Genomic DNA, 23,713 nt, shown 5'->3' on the forward strand with positions numbered 1-23,713 from the left:
GGTGATGGAGAATATCTAGTCGCGCTCTTCTTATCTGAGACTCGGCGGCGTACCGGATCCGAGTCAGACGTCCGTGATGAAGCGGCCAACTCTCGAGCCGGCTTAGCAACAGCCGAGGAACGCGCATCTGAGCTTGCACTTCCGCCCTGTACCGCGCTAATCTGCCGGGACTCACGCGCGGCGGCCTCGATCTGCTCGTTAAAGACGCTCTGAAAAAAGGCCGGGTCCGTTGAGACTGTTGAATGGCTGACGCGATCCGATGACCGCGTGTGCGCGTCGCTACTTGCAGTGGCCTGGTTAGGTTTGGGAGGCGGCGAGTACCCTCGCTCGTCAATGTCATCATCTGAGTCGGCGATCACGATCGGCGGCATTTTGGGAGAGAAAATGGCGAGGAGGTCACTGGGGATATGTGAGCCCGGGCGGCAGAGGCTTGCCGAGACGCGAGTGACATGACTTGACGGACGCGGGGGCACGTGACAGCGATAACCGCCATGCCGACCCCACCCTTTGTCCTCACACATTGGCTCCAAGTGCAACATGCTCATGCTCTACGAGAGTACCAAGGTCAACACGAATAGATAAGGCCCCTTTTCTGCTTCAGACGCCGCCATGGTGAATAGACCTCTTCAAGATTTATTTGTATCTCGTCAAACTTTGCAAAGCTGTACTCCCATCTGAGGAGCATAGGTACACATATGTTGAATGCTGGCTAGACCACTTTCCGTTTCATCTTCTTGCCATCGCTTTCATCAACTTTTCCGACGTGTCGAACACGTCTCGTCATCACCCCCACCCGTAAACGCCGATGTTGAAATCGTAGCCGGCTGAAAAACCATTTGCTCGTCAAATTCTCAAAAAAAATTAATGCTGTCAGACAACAAACAGACACACCAACTCACGCGGTTTCGTAGCTGCTTATTTGGTGTACTTGGCGCGGAACTCCTTGGCGGCGTTGACCATGTTAGTCAGAGCCTCCTTTGTTTCCTTCCACTGGCGGGTCTTGAGGCCGCAATCAGGGTCGATCCACAGCTGCTCAGGCTTGAGGTAGCGCAGCATCTCCTCGATGCGGTGCTTGATCTCTTCCTGGCTGGGGACGCGGGGGGAGTGGATATCGTACACGCCAGGACCAATATGGCGAGGGTACGCCGAGTCGACAAAGACGCGAAGGAGCTTGGCGTCAGACTTGCTGTTCTCAATCGACAAGACATCGGCGTCAAGGGCGGCAATGGCATGGAAAAAGTCCTGGAATTCGGAGTAGCAGAAGTGAGAGTGGATCTGGGTCGAGTCCTCAACACCCGAGGTGGACAGCTTGAACGCCTTGACGGCCCAGTCCAGGTAGGCGTCGCGCTCCTTTCCGGAGCGAAGGGGCAGGCCCTCGCGAAGCGCGGGCTCGTCGACCTGGATGACATCGACGCCGGCCTTCTCGAGGTCGACGACCTCGTCTCGCAGAGCCAGGGCCAGCTGCTGAGCCTGGACGGACTGGTGAACATCGTCGCGGGGGAAAGACCACCGCAGGCAGGTGACAGGACCCGTCAGCATGCCCTTCATGGGCTTCTTGGAAACCGACACGGCGTACTTGGACTCCTTGACGGTCATGGGAGCGGGACGAGAGATGTCGCCGACGATGATAGGGGGTCGCACGCAGCGCGAACCGTAGCTCTGCACCCAAGCGTGGGTGGTGAAGGTATAGCCATCCAGACGCTCGCCAAAGTACTGAACCATGTCGTTGCGCTCGGGCTCGCCGTGGACAAAGACGTCGAGGCCAAGCTCCTCCTGAATCTTGACGTTGTCCCGAATCTCCTGCTCTATGAATTTGTCGTATTCCTCGGTGGTGATTTCGCTCTTGGAGAGCTTGTTTCGCTGAGCGCGGATTTCCTTGGTCTGAGGGAACGAGCCAATGGTGGTTGTCGGGAACAGAGGAAGGTTGAGCTTCTTCTGCTGGGCAGTGATGCGAGTCGTGAATTCCGACTTGCGCTTGTGATCCTGCTCGGTGACCTTGGACTGACGTTCCTTGACCTTGGGATCGTTGGTTCGGGTCGATGTGGCTCGGGACTGCATGGACTTGGCATTGGCCTCAAGCTGTTGGCGGACGGCGGCAGGGCCCTCGGTAACGGCCTTGGCAATGAGGGCAATCTCGACGGCCTTTTCGCAGGCAAAGGAGAACCAGTCCGCTATCTCAGCGTCCAGCTTCTTCTCGCTGGCCAAGGTGTGAGGGGTGTGGAGGAGAGAGCTTGAGGTGGCGACGACGACGCGGTCCTTGCCAAGCTTCTGGACGGCCGACTCGACAATCTCAATGGCAGACTTCATGTTGGTCTTCCAGATATTGCGGCCGTCGACAACACCGGCCGACAGAATAGTCTTGGGCCCAAGAGCGCCAATAACGGTCTGGAGCTGCTCAGGGTTGCGGACAAGGTCAATGTGGACCCCATACACGTCCTTGGGAAGGAGATCCAGGTTGTGAACAATGTCGCCGAAATAGGTGGTGAAGAAAAGCTTGGGAATCTTGCCGCCGAGGCTGGCAAACTTCTCGTAGGCGGGCTTGAAGGCCGCCTTTGTCTTGGCAGGGAGGTCAAAGACGAGGACGGGCTCGTCAATCTGGACGGTGTCGGCACCGGCCTCCTTGAGCTTGGCTAGAAGCTGCTCGTAGACGGGAAGGAGCTTCTCTAGCAAATCGATGGGGTCGACAGACTGATCGCGGTCGGCCTTGCCGAGATGGAGGAAGCTCACGGGACCGACAAGGACGGGGCGCGTGGAGATGCCAGCCTCCTTGGCCTCTTTGAACTCGACGAGGGCCTTGGGGCTGTCAACCAGCTTGAAGGTCTGGTTGTCCTGGAAAGTAGGCTTGACATAGTGGTAGTTTGAGTCGAACCACTTGACCATCTCCAGGCTGGGAACATCAACGCCCTCCTTCTGGTGGCCACGGCCCATGGCAAAATATTGGTCAACGACACCAAGGCCATCCCTGGTGTACCGTTCGGGAACAGCCTGTTGTATCTCCGGTCAGTCTCTTGACAGGACAAGCGGCGTGATTCGGGTCAACTTACGCCGAAGTCCTGGATGTGGCACAGGACCTGATCGTAGAGGGCAAAGTCGTTGCTGGGGATCACGTCGACGCCGGCATCCTTCTGGATCTTCCAGTGGGCGAGACGAAGACGCTTGGCCTCACTCAGGAGGTCGGCCTGAGACAGCTTGCCACCCCAATCTACGTGAATTAGCTGACGTGGCGACCGACGTAGGGGACGGGCAGCTTACAAGCCTCCGTGGCCTTCTTGAGCTCACGGTTGGCTCCCATGCGAGGGAAACCGAGGACTGCGGATTGGACCATGTTGGCGGAGGAGAGAGTCGAGGACTCTCGAGGCTGGCTGTTGTGAAGACTCTGCGGGAGCTCGGCTTTAGCACGAGAGGGGCGATGGGAGGGGGAGTGATGGATGTCGAACCTGCAATGGAGTGTCGATGTTGAACGGTCGGCCGAGCGATGGGAAGATGGGCCTTGCTTATAGAGAAGAGACGATCTGGAGAAGGACGGAGAGAGAGAAGGAGGGGGAGAAGAAAGTGAGGAGGAGAGGAGAAAGGAAGAAAAACCCTGAATGCGAGACGAGGAGGCAGATAAGGTGATGGTGGTCTGGCAGCCCAAAGAAATTGGCCCCGAAAAGCGGGGGAGGGGTTGCTGTGCAGCGTACTGTAAGGTACCTCGCTCATGCTGAGCAGTACCGAGGTGCCTTGCGTACTAGTAGTAGGTAGTATTGCCCCGCTCCGACCAGCCAGATCCCGCCAAGCAATCCAGCCTCAACGAGACGGCTCAAGTACCGTCTACCCGGGGCCGTATCGGGCCGGGGAGAAGCCCAAGCAGGGGCTATTGCGCCAAGGGTCGGCGATTTGGCTAGGCGTTGAGATAGCCCACAACGTAGAGAGTACCTGGACAGGCGGGATGAGGTGATTGCTGCTTCAACATGAGCGTACTGACTGTAACACTGTCGCATTCAAACGGAGCCCTCCTGACAAGGTTTCAATGCCAGATGTTTTCTGTGTACAGTACAGTGCACCGTATGTCAAGGTCCATGCATGATTGAGAAGGAGGCACAAGGGGGCGGGCAGAAGAAAAAGTCTCGCCAACGTCCCCTCGCGGTCTTTCGTGTCTTGTTTGCCAGATTGCGCCATCGTCATGTCCTCCGCCAGAGCCAGTCGACAATCCGTGTGAGTGGAACTGCCGTCGCATCTCCATTTGCGGCATTAGATGACTAAGTACCTCTGTAGAAGTTACAGCAAGCAAGACAAGGACGGGAAGAGGCAGATCTCCAACTCCGTGCGTCTCATACTGTAGGCACACCTCCTCGTACTCGTACCCGGTAAATGCCTTTTGCTGGTCGACAACCAACGCTGCCAAGAGCACGAGCCACCCCAATGTTGTTGAGTTTTCGTTGGCACGGCGTCCGTCCTCTAGGAGAACTCCCAGTCGGCGACATGTTGCCCGCTTCTTCTCTTCTGCTGGGACCGGAGGCCATGTCCCCGACCTGATCCGATGCGGGGCTCCGGTCATGGTGAGCTTTTCTTCGGCGAATTCTTAGCACAGGAAGCTGGGCCGTATATATCGAGCCCAGCTGTGGTTGCAAGGCAAGAAAAGTCAAGTTGAACCGAAGCAGCCGCCTCTCAACGTGTTGCCTGGCCCAGGACAGTTGTCCTGCCCAATTGTTCCGCCGCCGACAGTTCAACATACAGACAGAGCAGACCAGGGAATTAGCTATAATCCGCACCAATGGGGACAGCTGTTGGAGAGTTCCACTTTTGCCTGGTCAAGCGGTATTTCTAGTGACGTTTTCGAGCTCCGGCTTTGTGTGCGCTGCGCGCCAGCCCATACGCACACGCCAACGCAGCTGTAGGTGAGAGCGCCTGATAGTTTATGCTGCGGCTTTAGCAGTAGTTGAGACAATTGGAGGAGCTTGCTCCAGGTGTGATGTATGATCGGGTTTGTCTCTTACATGCTTCGCAATGGCTTCGGATCTTCTTTATAGACATTGGGCGCCAACGTTGACTTGTGGAGATTGGAGCTATGCTTGAACTTGTGATATTATCTTACGTCACGTTAATGACGCCCGGCCATATAAGCCCATCTTGGCAGCCAGGTCGCAAGCATCCCTGCTAGCGAGGGAGCATCTGGGAAAGTCTGTAGTCTGCGCGAGCATCCCTATCCCACTTAGCGTCCGCACCATTGTTATAGGCTTCCTCATCCGCCCACCTCCCGATTTAGAAGGCGAGGCACCGTGCTCAAGGAGAAGAGAGCGTCAACCCTCCCTAGGTTTCTGTATAGAAACATTCCCAGTCGATCACACCCAGCACGTCATATATTTTAGTGACGACAACGTTATGATGGAAGAGATCGGCGTGGTGGATTGGGAAGATCCCTCCCCGTGTGCCCTGCTTGCCGTTACTGACTTGGCAAGCAGGACAGGAACTGATTGTTTCCCTCAAGAATTTCGCCAATCACCGAGGGTGGTAAAACTTTTCGGAGGTTGCTTTCGTCGTGGGGGAATTTCGTGCCGCCGGCACACGCCTGGATAAAGGGTGCTGCAGTTTCGAACCGTCCTCCGATGCCCGGGAGAACCCACCGTGTAGCTGCCGTCTGCGTGGCGGGTAACGGTGCCATTCGGCGGGAGACGGGCCGCGATTTGGACCTGTGTACTGTATCTGTCATTAACTTGGCGTCTAATACACCTCTGGTTTAGCCTCGCTGTGTTACGTATTTAAATGCGCATTGAAGTATTAGGTAGGATAGAGGTTGATAAATGGTTCCTACGCTTCATTTCCGTGTCAAATTTTGGAAGTTTTGGATGCTGCAACACTTGAGTGGTCCAAGCCCAGTCTAGGAGTACAACAGTCAAATGATTGAATCTCAGATTCTCTCACGGTTGAGGACGTTGCAGACCCAGAGTCGACAGCATCGTCATCTGGTCGAGCTGGAGACTAGCAGACAATGGCAGGCGCCATTACAGTCCTCATAATGCATTTTCATAAAGACAGTTTCTCCTCGATCGTCTCTTGCTTTCTCAAAGTGAGATTGCGTGTTGTTTCTTCTTTGGTGAGGTTGGGCTTCCATACATACACTGGGCCTTGGATCCGTCCACATCAACGTCCACAAAAAGTCAACGACTCGGGCTATGCGTCAGCCTCTGCAAGTCAACCCGGACTTGCTCTGTGACTCGTATTTGAACACCTAGAGTTGAGTGATGATTCTCCGGGCAGAGTTGTTCTAAGATCAATCTGCTAGTTGTCAGACACAAAGCCCTTTTGAGTCGAAACATGACCCTGAATCCAAGTTCCCCATGCCCCTTAGGACCTCCAGAAAACAACCTCGGCCGGCCGGCCGCTTGTCCCCAAAAGCAGTCTTGATATTGAGTCGACGGACAGTGAGTTGGGCACTTTGATGGCCAACTACTCCAGGAACTTGCCGGGTGGAGAAAGGCAGCGGATAGTGATTGCCCGCCTGTTCCTGCAGCACCCATCAATTGCTTCGATTCACGAGGGAACCGGCGCATTGGATGCTCAGACCGAAGCGTCCATTGGTGAGATTTTCAAAGAAAGACGGTCATCGTCGTCGGGTGAGTAGTTGGGTAAATCCATGGCACCTGAGCAACGTGGTCTGATGCTCGTCTCATGAGGGCATTTACGCACAAGCAGGGACAGAAGGCAGGTGCGCCTTTCACTGCTCCTTAATTGTTCCGGCTTCCTTCGTTCAGGCAGCTCGAGGGACGCGGGTCAGTCGCTCCTGGCCACTACAGACGCTTTGCGCAGCCCCCCAAGGCCCAGCCGTCCTTGCCTCGAGCAACCCCCCCTCCTTGGTTCACTCAACCCAACCGATTGCGAGCATCTTCATGCCCTCTCGGCGCTGTACCAGTACGACAATCGAACCACATGGCCACAGCCTGGCTCACCCAGCTCCCCGAAACCATGCAAGCTTTCTGCTGCTGCAGCTCTCGACGCAGGGGAAGGCTGGTCAGCGGCCAAGATAACAAGGCCGCCTCGTCGCTCCCCGTTTCCAGCCCAGCTGGCTTGGCCGAGTCCCGCTTCGACTGGAGCGCCAGGAAGACAAAGCATCCCGCGGCCCAACCCAACGACGTGCCAGCCAGCGCTCAAGTGTCGCCTTGCGAGGGTCCCGTCGAGCTCTGTCAGTTGGTTGCCGACAATGACTCTGACAGCCACGACGATACGAGCCAGTCCGCCAAGCGATCAACGGGCACTCTCGAGGTCGTGCGAAGCAAGCTGATTCGACACATGCCACAGGACAACGAAGTGAGGCGCCAGTCCCGACTGGCTGCCGGTCACAGCGAGGAGGAGCTGGCTCGACGCGCAGAACTGAGGCGCTTCCGCCAGCAACGAATCCAGGACGAGCTGGACAAGGACAAGAGCAACGATGAGGGGAGTGAGAGTTCCCATAGAAGCACCCGCTATCTCTCTCCACTCATCCAGCTTGGCCAGTCTGGCATTGGGCCCCGAGATACAATCGAGTTCACCGTCGATGACACCATCATCGCGCCTGACAACCGAGTTTCGGGCCAGCAGCAAGACTCGTACCAGTCCAGTCAGTGTCGAAGCAGCCACTCCGACGTCTCCGAGCTACGGCAGGCGAACCTTACAAGCACCCTTCGATGTTTTCCTCGCAACCATGCTGCAGAGGAATCTTGCATGGCGCCTGCTGGTGAGCCCTTGCGTCCATCGACGGCACGCGACGTGTCCCCTGCGAGATTGGCTGCCTGCTCTTTGAACACAGCGCGGTTGGACAGAGTGCTTGGTATCGACAACGAATTCGACATCCGCCGAGGGTCGCATGCCTGGGATGATCAGTCGGCCCTAGGTGTCTGGCTCATGGCACAAGGCATGCGATCAAGAGACTGCTCCTTAATCCGTCTCGGTGATGCCGAGTCGGACAGGGCGGATGATTGTGAGAGGCTATCTCCGCCCCTGGACGACTTCAACGGAATTGATAGGGTCATTGATATACCAAACGCGCCTCGAGGAACCAGCCCCCCTGAGTCACCGCCCTGGGACGAGGGTCACGGCAACTTCTCGCCGTCGCAGTGCCCTTGTCAATGTGGAGATGTCACCAGCTCTAACCTTCATGTTTCGGCAAGTGAGGATCTCAGCATCGACATGGATTCTTCAAACCTTCCGCCGGCGGACCATGGCTCAGGTTCGGCTGTGAAACAGCCCTTGGACAACGTTTCATCATACTATCCTTCCGCTTTGCCGAGCTTCCAACCAAGCCCAGATGGCTCCACAAACAACAACTTCAGTCTCAGCCCTCAAGACATTGAGAGTCTTGAGCTGTCACCAATCCACTGTAAGTCGGAACCTCTCATCATGTGGCTCGGTAGCCAAACGCTAATCTGCCAGGGCATGGAAAACTCACCACGCTGCAGGATTTTGGCCATTCAGAGGGACAAAGCTCGTACGCGACGGCCGAAGAAGAAGATACTTTGAGTGCCCGGCGTGAGACCACTGCGGCCATGAGTCACAGGCACACATCTCAAGTAGGATCTGAAAGCAATTCCACCGTTCACTCGGAGACAAAGAGCTTCCAACAGCGAGAAGCCGAGCTTCAAACCATTGAACAGAGATTTGGCCATGTTCTTTCTCGAAAGCAGGTGGATATACCGTTGCACAGCCGGTTCCGAGAAGAGTTTACGAGGTCGACAACGCAGGCTCCGGCAAAAACATCCTTGGCGACGAAACTTCACAACTCCATCTCCCGCCTGTCCCGGGCTGGCTCTGAAGCTCTGAGCTCCATGGACAACAGGCGGTCCTCGATGTCTTTGTCCCCCGAGGTGAATCCAAGGCCGCAGAGTGGCGCAAACCGCGATGAACGCAGAATCCCCGGTGCTTTCCCCAGGTCAAATCAGATCGGCAAGATTTCGCCAAATACGGCCCTGAGCGTCACCGATACAGGGTCATGGAGTGACAGCAAACCGCCTTGTCTTTCACCTCCGGATGCACTCAAGGCAGCAGCCGCTTGGGTGCCGTCTGACGAGTCTCCGAATCTACCCCCGCTCGTTGTTCAACGCTGGAGAATGGACAAACAGCGAGCGCCTTCTGATAGTTTGACAGTCATCGGGACAGGATCCGGCACGGCTGGTTCTCGTTGCCAGATCATGCCACCAGAGACTTGGGCCAAGTACCCTTCCCACAGGCGAGACAACAGAGTTCAGATGGCCTGTCACGAGGACTTTTCGGTACCCCAAAAGCTTCCCTTGTCAGTTGCATCCTTGGACAAAGGGAAGAGTCAGTGTGTGGGCGAGAGAGATGCGCGAAGGGAACCGAGTGAGTATGAACCATTTCCTTTGCCAAAACGGCTAGAGAAGGCCATGAGGATCGGAATTGGCAGGCTTCTGCCCTCCAAAAAAACGTTGAGGCATGACATCACAAGCCCTGCAGGCCAAGACGATCCGATTCATGGTAGAAGGTTCATTTCGTACAACGAAGTGCCACGGGTGCTAGACGAAACGAAACCTGGTACAGAAACGATCAAGAATCCACAGTCGATGGCCTCGCAGCACCTGAGACAGCGTCTCGACCAAGGGCAGTACACAGTTTCAGCGGCCGAAGGCTCAACGTCTCACTCGATGAGCCAACCCAGCAGTCAAGGAGAGGCAGGGCAACCCACAGCAAAGATTGAGCCCTTGGCCAGCAATTACAATGTGCCGGGCTCTCACGCTGGTGAGGAAATCCAGCCGGCAACTTCGTCCCCGTTGAGTCGTTTTCAGTTGGACGCCACAGCTGATACTATTACACGCGCACTGGACGATTGTGAGTCTTTTCATCACGGCACCGGGGCTGCCCTACGCCGATGGAAGTCGACGGAGGGGCACAACAGCCGGAGGCGGAGAACTTCAATCCCAGCATGTCGTTTGACGAACCAGACTCTCATAACTGGTGGCTCGCTGGTACTTCATGATGGGACACAGAGGCGAAATTCGGAAGAGATCTTGGTTCTTCACTGATACTTTTGAGCCACAAACCTGTCACTGGGAGTACAATTACGACATTGTTGGTGACGCCCTTTTCCTCGCCGACTCTTGCGCCGCTTACATCAAAGCGCCGCGGCGCAATGGAGTGACGGGGGGCAAAGGAATGTCGAGGGCTGAGAGTTAATGCCGAGTTGCGGGTCATCCCCGTTGGAGAGTCACGGGAAGACGGGGTTGGCACGTAAATTACTTGCATTCTTCTTTGTTGTAAGTACGGTTTCCCTTGAGGCATTTATGACTTAGTTTCGACTCCATAGTGTTTCTTTTAATGCTGTCTTAGTCCGCACCGACCGTGCCGCCAACATCAGCATGCGCCGCCGCACTGAAGTAGCTGTGATGAAGCAGCCCAGTCCAGCCCGGGCCAAGCTTGAGGAAGGCCGGACACGATTGGCGCCAGCAAGGGGTCAAGGTCTTGGCTGCTGAGAGACGGAGAGAGATTCTTTTCCCTCCGCAAGCACCCACACCCAAGTAGGCCGGTGGATCGCGGGGGCGTGACGGCGCAGAATTCATGTTCGGGGTGGGCAGGTTGCTCGTCAGTCTCGCTGGAGTTACTCCAGGTTATGGTAGCAGTTGGGTGATCAAGTGTCGGCGTTCCGCGTACGAGAAAGGGATAGCGTTTAGCATTGGCCACCATAGGAATCAATATCTAGGTGAGGAGAAAGCCTACTGGCTGCGGCAGAGTCGCATACATTACTCGCTGGACTCTGGCGCCGCCTCTCGATGTCCTCCCCTCGGCCCTTGATCGGTAAACCCAGAGCGAGACTCAAGGGCGCCGTATAGAAGTGTAGTCGCGGTGTGAATGTGCGTTTGCAGAAACGGGGTATATCTGAACAAGTATACGGCACCGTCCGAACAGAAGGGCATCCTTGAAGCCCAATTCCTCCCACGCTTACAGGGCGGGTATCAAGTCTCGAGATTGATCTGCTTTCCAAATCTGGCGTAAAGCTCTATTTTGAGCTGCCTCTTTTCGTCGTGGACCGACTCGAGCTTGTCCTCGAGCTCGGACCTTTGCTCGCCGATTTTGGTGGTGGCGGCCTCGAGCATCTCCTGCGCCTGCTCGAGCGAGACGTGGAAGAAGGCGTCGCCGATCTTGTACCTTGGGGCGCATTAGTATTGATGATCCAAATCGCGTAGTATGTGAGTGACGGGTTGTACGTACTGGATCTTTTCGTCTTCGTCGGCCAATTCCAGTTCCATCGATAAGTCGTCCAGTTCCTCCTTTTCCTTCTGCAAGCGCCGAGGGTCAGCAAAAGTCGGGGAACGGGTGGACGTGAAACGGGCTGCGTACTGTGTTAAGCTTGAGCTCTTCCTCTAACGCGAGTTCGCGCTGGTGCAGCCGGCTAAACTTGTTGATCTTGTCCTGGTCTTCTCGACGCACCTGGACCTCTTGGTTGGCGTCCTCGTCCTCCTTGGACAGCTAGGGGTCGAAGCATTAGTCACGGGGGCGATTCCCTGTAGGTAGGCGGGCGGATGAAGCGCAGAAGCGACTCACCATACGGCGCTGCATAATGGACGCCATGCCGGCGGCGTGGATGAGGCGAGGCGGCGTGGGCGATGTCGCGGGAAGCTTGTTGTGGCCTACGGAGCAGGCAAACTTGCGATGGTAGCGCCCCCCACTGTAGAGGTACATAGGTACTTGGTACTTTAGCTACGTGGCGGCATACAGTGTGTATGGCGCGCAGAATGGCGGTGGAAGACAGTGCTTGGGACTGTATGACGCAGCTTCCAATGACCATTGGTCTTTGCACGTTGTATCTTGCACGGAAGGAGTTATTTCGGTTCCCAGTACTGTACGTCGTGTACGTACAGTACATCCATGTGAGAAGAAGAGATGAGTCAAAGTGCTTCATTGGCTCTTGAGATGACCATCTTGCACTGCCAGCACGGGCTTTGGGGCGGGCTTTGGTGACGGCTGGGATAAAAGTGCTTGATTTCACCGATTGGACCCCCGCAAACGGGTCTATCCGCCCTTGCAAGCTGTACCACGTCCCTCGTCAGTGCCTGGTGATACCGCGTCCAGGTACTGTACAGTACCTACTCCGCAGGCCGTGCAGTAGCCCCTTTGGGCCAAATTTTGCTGTTCGACCGAAAGAACCGCGGCTTTGGAGTAAACAAGGCTCAACTCGATATCCACGACAGCGGCGCAGATGGCTCTCGGCAAGAGCCCCTACCCCAAGACTACGGTCAAGAAGATTGTCAAGGCGCACTCGGGCCTCAACATCAAGAAAAACGCCGACGTCACCGTACGAGCCACCCTGAGACGTGACATTGTGGGCATGAAGGCGCCGCTGACCGCCCACAGATCTTCCTCGACTACGTTTTGTTCATGGACAAGTGCGAGCCCTAGGTCGTGTCGTCCGCCGCGGGGAGTGGAAACTGACCGGATTCTGCAGGCTGGTCAAAGAGGCTGCGATTCACTCCAAGCAGGATGGCGAGAGGGGCTTGACTGCCAGAGGCGTGAGGAAGGCCGCCAGAGTGAGCTCTCCCGCTGCCCCGAGTGCAATTCTGGAGCGTCGCAGACTAATCGGCTCGAGCAGGATGCTCTGGCCAAGTTCAAGGGCTGACCTGAATTCCCCCTGCCGCGCCAAACGAGGGCTTTGTGCGCGCGCGCAAAGACAACCATGTAAACGATCGACAGTCTCACGACCAAGCCTCCAAACGGTCCACTCTGCACGCGCAAACCACCCCTTGGCAGTATGAAACGCGTGCATGTACGTATCTGCCTTGTCCGCACGGTGCCATGGGAGAACTAAGGTATATGCATGTATGTATGTATATATATACCTTATGTATATGTATGCAACTGCCCGAGCCTGCGAGCCAGGTCCGGTCGGGCGAGGCAGGTGGAGGAGGCTTCACATGCGGGGAGTACATGGAGCAGTAGGCGTCGGTGGCTGCCGCCAGCTGCATCGCGCAAGGAGTCGCTGGGACCAAGCAATGGCCAAAAACAGAAGATTTCCTTGGAGGGCCAATAAGGATCGTCGAGCAGCCTGGTCCGGCACTTGAAAGCGAGCCAAGACGAGCCGTTTGCTGAGGTTCTGCCGGGTTCTAGAAGCGTTGCCCTAGGAATTCGGAGCTCAGTGGAGGTGGGGGGTGCCCCCATCAGGCTCCAAGGAGGGTGAAAAAATCAGGCTGCCAGTGCCTCTCTCCCCTCCCCCAGACCCGTTGCACGCTGATGCCGACAAGCTTTCCACCTCCCGCAATCAACACCACATCTACCTAAAACAAGACCAACTCCTAATTCTGCCACCCGCCCAAGTGCAACGCTTCCTCTCCTCCTCTCAACGCCTTTGAGCATCCTACCTCGACACCTCGCCCGCACTATACATCAGCCTCTTTCCACGATCCCGGGCAGCTTCTGTCGTCTGCCACCACCCCTTCGCTGCCTGCATAAACGTTGTCATGGCTGCATCTACTGCTCACGCCGCACCCAAGTCCTCCAAGAAGAAGGCTGCCAAGGTCGCCCACCGCAACCATTCTCCTGCCCCCAGCACTGCCTCGGGCGTTGCCGATGCGGCCGTCGATTCCCAGGAAGACGGCTTCGAGTCTCCGTACATCAAGGAGCTGCAAAAGTGTGTTCCCTCGACGCCGAAAACGCGTCCTCATCTCAAAAGAGCCGAGCTGACCGCATCACCAGGAATATCCGAAATGTCAACAAGAAGATCGTGAGTCGTTGCTCCCCTGAGCCGCAGCCATTCATCCGCCCGAAACGCTAACTTGTGGCGCCACAGACCAATGTCTCCAAGACCGACTCGCTCCTGAGCCAGCACGCTGGCAAGTCCCTCGACGAGCTGGTCGCTGAGAAAATCATCAACGCCGATCAGAAAGCCCAGGTCATGAAGAAGCCAGCTCTGCAAGCCCAGCTCACGCAGATGGAAGAGCAGCTCGTTCAGTACCAAAAGGTCCACGAGCAGTATCGCTCCCGAGCCAAGTCGGACAAGGCCGAGTGGGAGAAGTCGCTTGACAAGGCCAAGGCCGACGCTGTCGGCGACGCCAAGCAAGAGTTCAAGAAGTCACAGCAGGAACACCTTCTCGTCCTCTCCCAGTTCCTCCGACTTGCTGCCTATCGTCGCGAGGAAGCCAAGGACCCCGAGTCCGACGAAAGCCAGGCCATCGAGGGCGTTTTGCTCGCAATCTATGCCGGGGACGAAACTGCCGTCGCGTCCATGCTCAAGTTGATCGAGGGATCCGAGGAGCAGATTCTTAGCGTGCCGGGAGATCAGCTGCAGACCACCTGTCCGTTCCCTCTCTCTTTCGACTCTCGCCTTGGGTTCAAGAACTATGGCTAACCTGAAGCAGACTCGAATGTCAAGACGCTCGCCCGAGAATACAAGACTCCTTTCTACCCCGAGACCGCCCCGCCTGCCGAGTCGGAGCCCGCAAAGGAGCTAGCATCTGACCCCACGATGGTCAACGCTGCCGCCACGGAGCTTGACGCAGGAGACAGTGCTCTTGTCAACGGACAGGCTGCAGAGCCCTCGGCCAACGGCATCACAAATGCCAGTGTCTCTGACGACGCTGCCAACGCGGTCGCCGAGAGTCACTGGGATTGCGAGAATGGCACGTCCATCTCGCAGGGATGGGAAGAGCTGAAGGACCCGCGGGATCCCAATGTGACGGATCCTGGACTGAACGCGACACCTGCCCCCAACACGCACTCCTGGGCCGACGAGCAGCCCGACCCATCCATGGAGGTGAGATTCATATCCATATCCAGCATCCCCTCCCTTCGCCTATTAGCCTGCTACACTGTCGCATGCGCACATCGCTAACCACGCCGAATAGGCTCCTGCGGCTGCCGACCCCAATGACGGGTTTCATCAGGTTCAGCGCAACCGAGGCCGCCAGGAGCGTGAGGGAGGACCTCCGCGCGGGCGAGGCCGGGGCGAGTGGCGGGGCCGGGGCCGTGGGGACGGTCGAGGTCGCGGGCGCGGGCGTGGCAACGGCGGAATGGCGTCGCGAGGCGCTCGCCGCACCGAAGAACCGTAGAGCACTTGGTCGAGGCCCCCCTTTCCTCACCAAGCATGTCGAAAGCGACTGTACATCATGTCATGGAGGCGTTCACCAGGGTTTTGGCCAGATCGGCGGGGCTGATTTGAGGGAACATTGAGCATTGCATTGGTCTTTCCGAGCTTTTCTTGTCCATGTCGAAAGACAGCCTCGGGCTCTGATGCATCATGTTGGGGGCATGCGAAAGACACGGGGAGGGATGTACTAAAAGTGCCTATGTAGTCATGAACAGGAAATGAATCCACGACGCGCAAATGGGGTGCTCTGCATGCATGTCAAGCCGATGAGTAGCATTTTGAGAGTGTTCAATTTTGGGTTCATCAAAATACTCTCACCTCACTACCTAACCTAAGGTACCTAGGTACCTATGTACCTAGGTACCTTGATTGCACAGAAGGTACGTACTTGTCGCATGCTTGACCGGTGCGGCCTCGCGCGGCGCGCCCCGCCGAGACCTTATCGCCCTGCCTTATCGTGCCGGCGCCCCATATGTGCCTTACCTCAGCCAGTTAGCTCTGGTCAGGGTAAGGGGAGACGTCACAATGGGCGATCGCTGCAAGTTGTCCTCTTCGAATTCTGGCGAAACGAGACATCACTTGCCGCCATTGAGGCCACATCAGCCTTTCCAGCTACTTTGTTTGGGTCGGCAAGCGCGCAGTCCAACCTACCGCTCGCACCTCTCCTTTTCACACCGTCTACGGACTTGCAGTAACATTTCCTGTCGCCCGAGTCGTCCTGCAATCGTCTGTCTTTTCTGCAATCGTTCACCAAGTAGCTTGCCTCGAACTTCGATGCGCCGCTGAGAGGGCACACGAGCCCGTCCTCCTTCCTCCTCCGCCACAATGGCTGTCTCGCAAACGCCACCACCCTTGATGCTGCTCCTCGGAGCCATCTTCTTCCTCTCGTCCAGCGTCTGCGCCGCGGGGGCCGTCTTGGGCGTCGACTTGGGAACCGAATTCATAAAGGCCGCGCTAGTGAAGCCCGGCATCCCCCTCGACATCGTCCTGACCAAGGACTCGCGGCGCAAAGAGACGTCGGCCGTCGCCTTCAAGCCGCTACAGGCTGGACCCAAGGAGGGCAGCTTCCCGGAGAGATTCTATGGAGCGGATGCCATGGCGCTTGCGCCGAGGTTCCCCGGTGAGGTTTACCCCAACTTGAAGACTCTTCTGGGCCTCCCCATCGACGACGCCGTCGCTCGCGAGTACGCTTCTCGGCACCCTGCCTTGCAGCTCAAGTCGCACGGAAGCCGCGGAACAGCTGCGTTCAAGAGCAGTACGTTTCCGCCTGGTGAGGATGCCTGGATGGTCGAGGAGCTGCTGGCCATGGAGCTGCAGAGCATCCAGAAGAACGCCGAATCTGCGGCGGGCAACGGCGCCTCTGTTCGGTCCATTGTCTTGACAGTACCTGCCTTCTACACAACCGAAGAGAAGCGGGCCATACAAGCCGCTGCCGAGCTGGCTGGCCTCAAAGTTCTCGCTCTCATCAGTGACGGCCTTGCCGTCGGCTTGAACTACGCCACGAGCAGGCAGTTCCCCAACATCAACGAAGGCGCGAAGCCCGAGTATCACTTGGTTTTTGACATGGGAGCCGGTTCGGCCAGCGCCACCGTCATGCGTTTCCAGGGTCGCACGGTCAAGGACGTGGGCAAGTTCAACAAAACGTTCCAGGAAGTGCAGGTCCTTGGCAGTGGCTGGGACAGAAGCCTCGGCGGTGATGATCTCAACTATCTCATCATGGATGACATGATCTCTCAATTCATCGCGTCTCCGAGCGCAACGGCGACTTCCATCACCGCCGCCGCCGTTAAATCACACGGCCGGGCAATGGCGAAGCTCGCCAAAGAGGCTGAGCGAGTTCGACATGTCCTGAGCGCCAACCAGAATACGCACGCCAGCTTTGAGGGCCTGTACGAGGATGTCGACTTCAAGTACAAGCTTACACGCACTGACTTTGAGACGATGGCCGCAGCGCACGCCGAGCGAATCGGCAAGGTCATCAAAGACGCCATTGAGATGTCCGCAATCGATTTCGACAGTCTGACGTCTATCATTCTCCACGGCGGCGCGACCCGAACCCCGTTCGTTCAAAAGGCGCTCGAGAAAGCAGTTGGCTCCCAGGACAAGATTCGATCCAACGTCAACGCCGACGAGGCTGCCGTGTTCGGAGCTGGCTTCCGTGCCGCCGAGCTCAGCCCAAGCTTCCGTGTCAAGGAAATCAGAATCTCAGAGGGCCCCATGTATGAGGCTGGCCTGAAATGGACGGCCAGCCACGGGAAGCAGCTGCGTCAGCGGTTGTGGACCGCCAATTCGCCCATGGGAGGACCCGCCAAGGAGATGACTTTTGCGGAGCAAAACGACTTTCCCATTACCTTCTACCAGCAAGTCGGATCAGAAGATAGGGAGATCAAGACGATGGCTACGAAGAACTTGACTGCTACCGTGGCGGCCATGAAGGATCGATATCCGACATGTGAAGAGACGGATCTGGCGTTCAAGGTCGCGTTTGAGCTGAGCTCCGGATACGGAGAAGTCCAGGTCGCCAAGGCGAACGTGGAGTGCAAAGCTGAGGTGCCCGAGAAGGAAGGTTTCGTCGACGGGGTCAAGAATTTGTTTGGATTTGGCAAGAAGGAACAGCAGCCCCTAAAGGATGTGGACGAGAACAAGGAGCCCAAGGCGTCCGAAGGCTCGGAGGAAACTCTCAAGGATGAAGCCAAGTCTACTGCCTCCTCCTCGTCATCGTCGACAGACGCGGCCAAGTCCCCGGCGCCGTCGGAGGCGGAGAAGAAGACGGAAGAAGCCGAGGCCGAGGCCAAACCCGAGGCTAAGAAAAAGGAGACGGTTTCGATACCCGTGCAAGTCGTTCTAGAGAACGCCGGGCTGCCCTCGCTGACCAAGGCCGAGTTGATCAAGGTCAAGGACAGACTCAAGTCGTTTGCGGCTTCGGACAAGGCAAGGATTGTAAGAGAGGAAGCCCTCAACCAGTTGGAGGGCTTCACATACAAGGCACGAGACTTGGTCGAGGCAGAATCGTTCATCTCCCGGTCGACAGAGAAGGAACGCTCCAAGCTGTCTGAAAAGGCGAGCGAGATCAGCGAGTGGCTATACGAAGGCGGTGCCGAGGCCACCAAAGAGGAGCTCAAGGCAAAGCTCAAGGTTTTGCAGGATCTTGTCGCGCCTGTGCAGACAAGGATCGACGAGGCCGAAAAGCGACCGGAGCTGGTGTCGTCGCTCAAGACGTTGCTGAACCAGACGTCGCACTTCATCGGCAGTCTGCGCGACCAGATATCCGAATTCGAAAAATGGCAGGCCTCGGCGTCGGTGGCCAGCTCCGCCGGCTCATCTACCACGTCGAGCGCCCCCTCGGAGTCGCCAAGCAGCGAGTTTGATGGCCTGGAAGACCAGGACAGCACCTCGCAGACCAAGAGCAAGGCAGACAAGGCACAGGAGACGCCAGAGCCCGTGCAGCCTCTCTACAAGAAGGAAGAGGTTGACGGGATCGAGGCGCTCTACAAGTCTACGTCGAAGTGGCTGAGTGAGCTCGAGGCACGCCAAGAGGCCCTCCCGTTGACGGCGGAGCCAGTCCTCCTTTCCAAGGACCTCGCCGAGAAGCGACAGAAGCTCGACAAGGCCGGCATGGAGCTCGCGGTCAAGGGCATGAAGAGCTTCGAGAGCAAGGCCAAGAAGGCAAGCAAGAGCGCGAGCAAGAAGAAGTCCAAGACGAAGAGCGCCGCCGACGCAAACAAGACGGTCAAGGTCGGGGACGGCAAAGTGTCGGACGAGGAGCTGGAGCGGGTGATGGAGGAGATCAAGAAGATGGAGGCGGCCAAGGAGAAGAAGGGTGGCGACAAGAAAGTGCATGACGAGCTATAGCGCTGTTTTGTGATTGGTGCTATGCGTGCTGGGATATAGAGAATACAAAGGGATCGATCATGTGTACTGTAAGCTGACTATCGACCATTTGAGATGAAGAGCCTCGAGGCCACGACAGCGCCAGAGCTCGGTTGGGCCAGTGCCGGGTTGGCTGCACAGCCGCCATTCTTGCTCGCATGGTGGACGCTCGGTTGGAACAGCCGAACGTTGCGCAAGGAAAACGACGGCTCGACCGCAGGAGGAGCCATCAAAGGGTCTCGTCACCGCCCCTGTCTTGGCGCATCCTGTCTGTCCGGCGCGCGTCTCTCCACCCGTCCGCTCATTCATTCATTCATCCATCCATCCATCCATCCATCCATCCAGCTAGCTATGGCCATCGAAACGCAGGCGCCTTGCTATGCCGCGGAGGACCAAGTGCTGGACCAAACGAAGGTCTCGTGAGCAGGTCGACATGCGCCGGGACTCGAGGCCGCGTCCAGGCGCCGACACCGATGCGGGCACCCGTCCTGGGGCCTTTGTGCTGCGCGCGCGCGGGGGAAAGACAAAGAAGTCGGAAATAGCCTGGGCCCGTCGCACAGGGAAGCCTCGGATCTGTGCCATTGTGAGGACGAGTCGAGGCAGCAGACGAGTGCGCGGTGCGGTCTGGTTGTTTTCTGGGGCTTCCTTTCCTGGACGACCCCCTCAACCCCCCCCCTCCAGTCATGGGGGACGAGGCCGAGGCACAACACCCGGGGCCACGGAGGGGCCTTTTTGACGCTTCACTCTCTGTTTACCTTGTATTTAAGGGATTGCTGTCCTTGTTTTATCTGTCGGCTCGTTTGGGCCGTTTGACAGGTGTTGTCTTCGGCTCGTTTCCTCCTTGCCCAGCTGCTGGCCAAGGCAGTTTCTGCTTCCTGCCATGATTCACTGACGGGGCTCGCTCATTCATCCCAGCCTGCCGATCACCTGACGTCGCCGTTTTCCCAACCTTTCTTCAGTCTGCCTTCTGTATTCTCTTCCCTCTCTCTCTTTTCCTCCTGCAGCGTCGCGACAAGAAAAAGGTCGACCGTCCAGGACAAGGCGGGCAAGCCATTCTCTCTTTGCCTCGCCCTTTCGTTCTTTTCCCTCGTCCTTCTTTCCCCCTCTTCACTCTTTTCCACCGCACCCAGTCCGTCGTTTCCCCGGCCCATCGAGAGAGCCATGGAGGCTCTGAGCCTTCTTTTCGTCCTCCTGGCGGCATCATCGGCCGTCCTCGCCGCCCCCTTCGAGGGCCCTGCCGGCAGCTTTGCCTTGCAAGTGGCCAAGCCCAACGACAAGCGCGACTTCATCAACGATTGGGCTGCTGCCCACCGCAAGTGGGGGAATGGCGTTCCCGAGGAGACGGCGCAGATGTTTGCTCTCGCCAAGGATGGTGAGTCCTTGAGGCCGCATACACTCGCCTCTTTCAACCGCCTTTGCGGCTAACCTCTTCGCAGAAAGCCAAGTCAAAGTCCAGCCCATGGCCAAGGACATGGCCTACCTGGCCGAGGTCGAAATCGGCACCCCGCCGCAAAAGGTCAAGCTGGCGTTGGACACTGGGTCCTCGGACGTGTAAGTCGTCTCGATGCCCCTTGAACACATACTTGTCGTCAACCAGCGCTGACCCGGGGCGCAGCTGGGTTCAGTCCACGGACACGAGATATCGCGTCAACCGACACGGCCCGTGGCCTGCGCGCTACAGCCCCAGTGCATCGACAACGGCACGCCAGGTCGACAAGGCCGCGTGGAACATCCTATACGGTGAGCAGCCTTCCTCTGACCTCGTGCGCTTTCGTGTGTTGACGCCGTCTTGTAGCCGACTTGAGTAGCGCAATTGGGATCGTCTATCGTGACACGCTTCGCATTGGCGACCTCGAGGTCAAGGACGCCTTGATCGAGTCGGCAGCCATGCTTTCAGACGCGTTTGAGATGGAGACGGGCTTCAGTGGTCTCATGGGCCTGGCCAAGCAGCTCAACAACAGCATCATTCCTCCCGAGCCCACCTTTCTCTCACAACTCAAGCGTCAGCTCAAGTCGCCCGTCTTCACCGTCGATTTGCGCGCCAACGCGTCGAGCCGCTTCGACTTTGGGCACATTGATGAGAGCCTGGCCTCTGACAACATCACCTGGCTCCAAAGCGACCCCGCCAACCCGCACTGGACCGTCGACCTGGAACTCACCTCGTGGACCGGCAACCATAGTGTCTGGTTGTATCACAAGTTCGAGGCCGTCGTCGACACCGGCACCTCGCTCATGTTCCTTCCCGAGATGCTGGCGAGCAGGTACTGGAGCGAAGTTCCCGGCGTGCAAACCGCGCCGATAGCCCACGCCTCGTACCGCTTCCCGTGCGCAATCGGAGACAGGCTGCCCGACATAATGTTCAAGCTCCCCGGCACCGAGCACATCCTGACCATCCCCGGTCGCTATCTCAACTATGGACCGACCGGGCAGGACCCTTCCATGTGCTGGGGAGGCATGCAGAGCTCGGGGCAACTGGGCAACGTGACCATCCTGGGCGATTCCATGCTCAAGGCCCTGTTCGTGGCCTTTGACATGGAAAAGGGCCGCATCGGCTTCGCCAACAAGAAACTGTATGATGATTGATGCCGAGGAGGAACGAAGAGGTTTCTTGACGAGAACATGACATGTGTCATGAGAGCGCCAGATAGCAGGAGAAACATTAATCTTGTTGCAACTCACGCGGAAATGGGAGCGCCAATGGCCGAAGCAAGCACAGATGACCCTGTCGTGTGAACCGCACTCTCGTCGTCTTGAAGGCGTGTGTTTGCATGTCGCGTAGTCCAGGATCCAAGTCAACAGAAGACGTGGCATTGCGTGTATTGGGCACCGTTTGTTGACGTCGGAACCAACCTGACGAAAGGGGGTAGGCATGGACACAAGAAAGAGACCGAGCCGAAACGACGTCAAAAGACAGAGGAGTGCCGAGGCTTCAGCAAGAAGAGTATGAGCCATTGCCATCATCCTAGAAATGATATATACAATTAACACGCCACCGACTCGCAGCACGCCCGCCCTGTGGCCGCAGGTCCACGCGACTGCTTCTACCGTGTCCCACAAACCAAGCACCCGCATTCGCCGTCTACCAATCATGTTCATCCTGATCGAGGAGTTGAAGGGTTGCCGCTTCTCATTACGCGCAGGATGGGTAAAGTTGAATACCAACGGGCTCGGTCAAGCGACCAGATTCGCCGATAGATGCAACAAGTAGCCGATACCACTAATGGCTGGTCCGCGTTGACGTTGCCCGCGTTGGAGGGAAACAAGTCCTTTGTGCCCGACAAACTCCAGAGAACGTAACCTGAAGCGAGCGACCGAGGCGGAGAGGAAACGGCGGTATGCAAGAATCTCTGGTCTCCCTGCCCATGCATGCAAAAGAGAATATTAAAAAAGAGGGGAATCACCAAAGACAGAACCGCTCAATAGATCTCACAGGGTGGAAGGGGAGCCATTTCTCGGTGGGCAGCCCCTATTCCAAGTTCGGCTGGGTGCGCAGGGCGCAGGTAATCAACGGAATTGCTTGATTATTCGCCATTACCGTCTAGGATCCGGAGGACAAGCCAAGTCAGCCAAGGCCGGGGTCCAAATCAGCGCGTGTGACGGCATAGTATTCACCTTCGCTGGCCCCGGGAGTTGGGGGCATGCGACCAGAGCTGGGGGCCGGCTGGCTGGGACGGGCGGTGCCAGGCCGTGACCACGGCTTGCTGTTATCCTTTGAGGGCTTGGTGGCATCGGTCCGTTTCTGGGAGGTGGAGGAAGAGGCGCCCGTCTGGATAGCAGGGCGGGATTGCTGGCTGCGGCGGAGACGGTCCTCCATCTCGCGGATGCGAGCTTCAATGTCGGCAAGCTCTTGGGTGTTTTTACCAACGTTTTGTCTTCTGCATTGGCGGAAGGGGGTTGAGGAGACCGGTCAGCAGCGGAAAACAGGCAGTCGTGCAGTGTCGCATCTTGGAGACGAACCTTTGGTCAACTTTGTTGTCCAAATCGGTCAGGGAGTCTTCGATGCGGAAAATGTCACCGAGCTCTTGGGAAAAGGAGCGGGCAATGGTCCTGTGGGGAGCGGCGAGCAAAGGTCAGTGCGTGCAGACAAACAGCTCGGGAGACCGGCGGATGCGGCGGGCACGTACGACTGGGGGCGGCGGCCATTGGGCTGCCAGTCGCGATCGAGCTCGGCGTCAGTCATTGTCATGTTGAGGAGATGGCGGTGCCGGGGTTGTGATGGCGGTGGACTGTGCTGTGTGCAGTGTCTGTTGCTGCTGGCTCAAAGAGAGAGGGGGAATGGTCGGGTACTGATGAGGCAACAAAGTCTGTTTTCTCCGTCGTCTGCCGGGGCTGTCGATACGGTATAGGCTGGGGAGGAGGAGAGGCGGGCGGGAGACGGTCGGCGGAAGCGAGGCGAGGCGAGGCGAGGCGAGGCGAGGCGAGGCGAAGAGGGATTGCGAGGAAGAGAGAAGGCGAGCGCGGCAGTTGAGGCAAGTACTGGGTAATGTACTTGCTAGGGAACCCGTCTGGGAGGCACAGTGCCGTGCCTGACACTACAGTACTACAGTACAGTAGGTACGTCGGTGCTGCAGAGAGGTAAGGGTACGGACATGTAGGTAGGTAGGTAGTAGTAGGTTAGGTACCTAGCCAGCTTCCCAGTCGTCTCCCTTTTCGGGCGGATCCATCCCAAGGGGCAGAGGGGAGGGGCGTGAGTGCAGGGGGGCATATACGGAGTACATACATACATCTGTACACACTTATTAGCTGTACTCGTAATTCGTGGGAAGCCGGCGGCTGTCTGTCAGGTACTGCAATCTGGGCTCT

General features: G+C 57.3%; 8 protein-coding genes across 8 annotated transcripts; 5 read left to right on the plus strand and 3 right to left on the minus strand.

Moving 5' to 3' along the window:
• Window positions 1-915: 915 nt before the first annotated feature.
• HRG_07932 (cobalamin-independent synthase, catalytic domain-containing protein) lies at window positions 916-3,325 on the minus strand (the record flags this gene model as incomplete). Its single annotated transcript, XM_044866403.1, has 3 exons — window positions 916-2,985; window positions 3,045-3,202; window positions 3,253-3,325. The coding sequence occupies 3 exons, from the start codon at window positions 3,323-3,325 to the stop codon at window positions 916-918; spliced, it is 2,301 nt and encodes a 766-aa protein (XP_044718292.1).
• A 3,617-nt stretch (window positions 3,326-6,942) lies between these two features.
• Window positions 6,943-8,950, plus strand: HRG_07933 (uncharacterized protein; the record flags this gene model as incomplete). The annotated part of the gene is made up of 4 exons (XM_044866404.1): window positions 6,943-7,573; window positions 7,763-8,332; window positions 8,386-8,816; window positions 8,882-8,950. 4 exons carry the CDS (start codon window positions 6,943-6,945, stop codon window positions 8,948-8,950), a joined length of 1,701 nt encoding a protein of 566 aa, XP_044718293.1.
• Window positions 8,951-10,916: 1,966 nt separating this feature from the next.
• Window positions 10,917-11,532, minus strand: HRG_07934 (prefoldin subunit domain-containing protein; the record flags this gene model as incomplete). Its single annotated transcript, XM_044866405.1, has 4 exons — window positions 10,917-11,109; window positions 11,173-11,240; window positions 11,302-11,430; window positions 11,506-11,532. 4 exons carry the CDS (start codon window positions 11,530-11,532, stop codon window positions 10,917-10,919), a joined length of 417 nt encoding a protein of 138 aa, XP_044718294.1.
• Window positions 11,533-12,160: 628 nt separating this feature from the next.
• HRG_07935 (uncharacterized protein) lies at window positions 12,161-12,577 on the plus strand (the record flags this gene model as incomplete). Its single annotated transcript, XM_044866406.1, has 4 exons — window positions 12,161-12,256; window positions 12,316-12,347; window positions 12,407-12,488; window positions 12,551-12,577. 4 exons carry the CDS (start codon window positions 12,161-12,163, stop codon window positions 12,575-12,577), a joined length of 237 nt encoding a protein of 78 aa, XP_044718295.1.
• An 838-nt stretch (window positions 12,578-13,415) lies between these two features.
• HRG_07936 (uncharacterized protein) lies at window positions 13,416-15,002 on the plus strand (the record flags this gene model as incomplete). The annotated part of the gene is made up of 5 exons (XM_044866407.1): window positions 13,416-13,585; window positions 13,651-13,678; window positions 13,745-14,249; window positions 14,313-14,707; window positions 14,799-15,002. The coding sequence occupies 5 exons, from the start codon at window positions 13,416-13,418 to the stop codon at window positions 15,000-15,002; spliced, it is 1,302 nt and encodes a 433-aa protein (XP_044718296.1).
• An 863-nt stretch (window positions 15,003-15,865) lies between these two features.
• HRG_07937 (hsp70 protein) lies at window positions 15,866-18,892 on the plus strand (the record flags this gene model as incomplete). Its single annotated transcript, XM_044866408.1, has 2 exons — window positions 15,866-16,594; window positions 16,646-18,892. The coding sequence occupies 2 exons, from the start codon at window positions 15,866-15,868 to the stop codon at window positions 18,890-18,892; spliced, it is 2,976 nt and encodes a 991-aa protein (XP_044718297.1).
• Window positions 18,893-20,071: 1,179 nt separating this feature from the next.
• On the plus strand, window positions 20,072-21,493 carry HRG_07938 (eukaryotic aspartyl protease domain-containing protein; the record flags this gene model as incomplete). The annotated part of the gene is made up of 4 exons (XM_044866409.1): window positions 20,072-20,282; window positions 20,347-20,461; window positions 20,526-20,650; window positions 20,706-21,493. The coding sequence occupies 4 exons, from the start codon at window positions 20,072-20,074 to the stop codon at window positions 21,491-21,493; spliced, it is 1,239 nt and encodes a 412-aa protein (XP_044718298.1).
• Window positions 21,494-22,472: 979 nt separating this feature from the next.
• On the minus strand, window positions 22,473-23,096 carry HRG_07939 (uncharacterized protein; the record flags this gene model as incomplete). The annotated part of the gene is made up of 3 exons (XM_044866410.1): window positions 22,473-22,785; window positions 22,868-22,957; window positions 23,035-23,096. The coding sequence occupies 3 exons, from the start codon at window positions 23,094-23,096 to the stop codon at window positions 22,473-22,475; spliced, it is 465 nt and encodes a 154-aa protein (XP_044718299.1).
• Window positions 23,097-23,713: the final 617 nt, after the last annotated feature.

Source organism: Hirsutella rhossiliensis (assembly GCF_020360975.1).
Source record: "Hirsutella rhossiliensis strain HR02 chromosome Unknown scaffold00009, whole genome shotgun sequence".
Lineage (NCBI taxonomy): Eukaryota > Fungi > Ascomycota > Sordariomycetes > Hypocreales > Ophiocordycipitaceae > Hirsutella > Hirsutella rhossiliensis.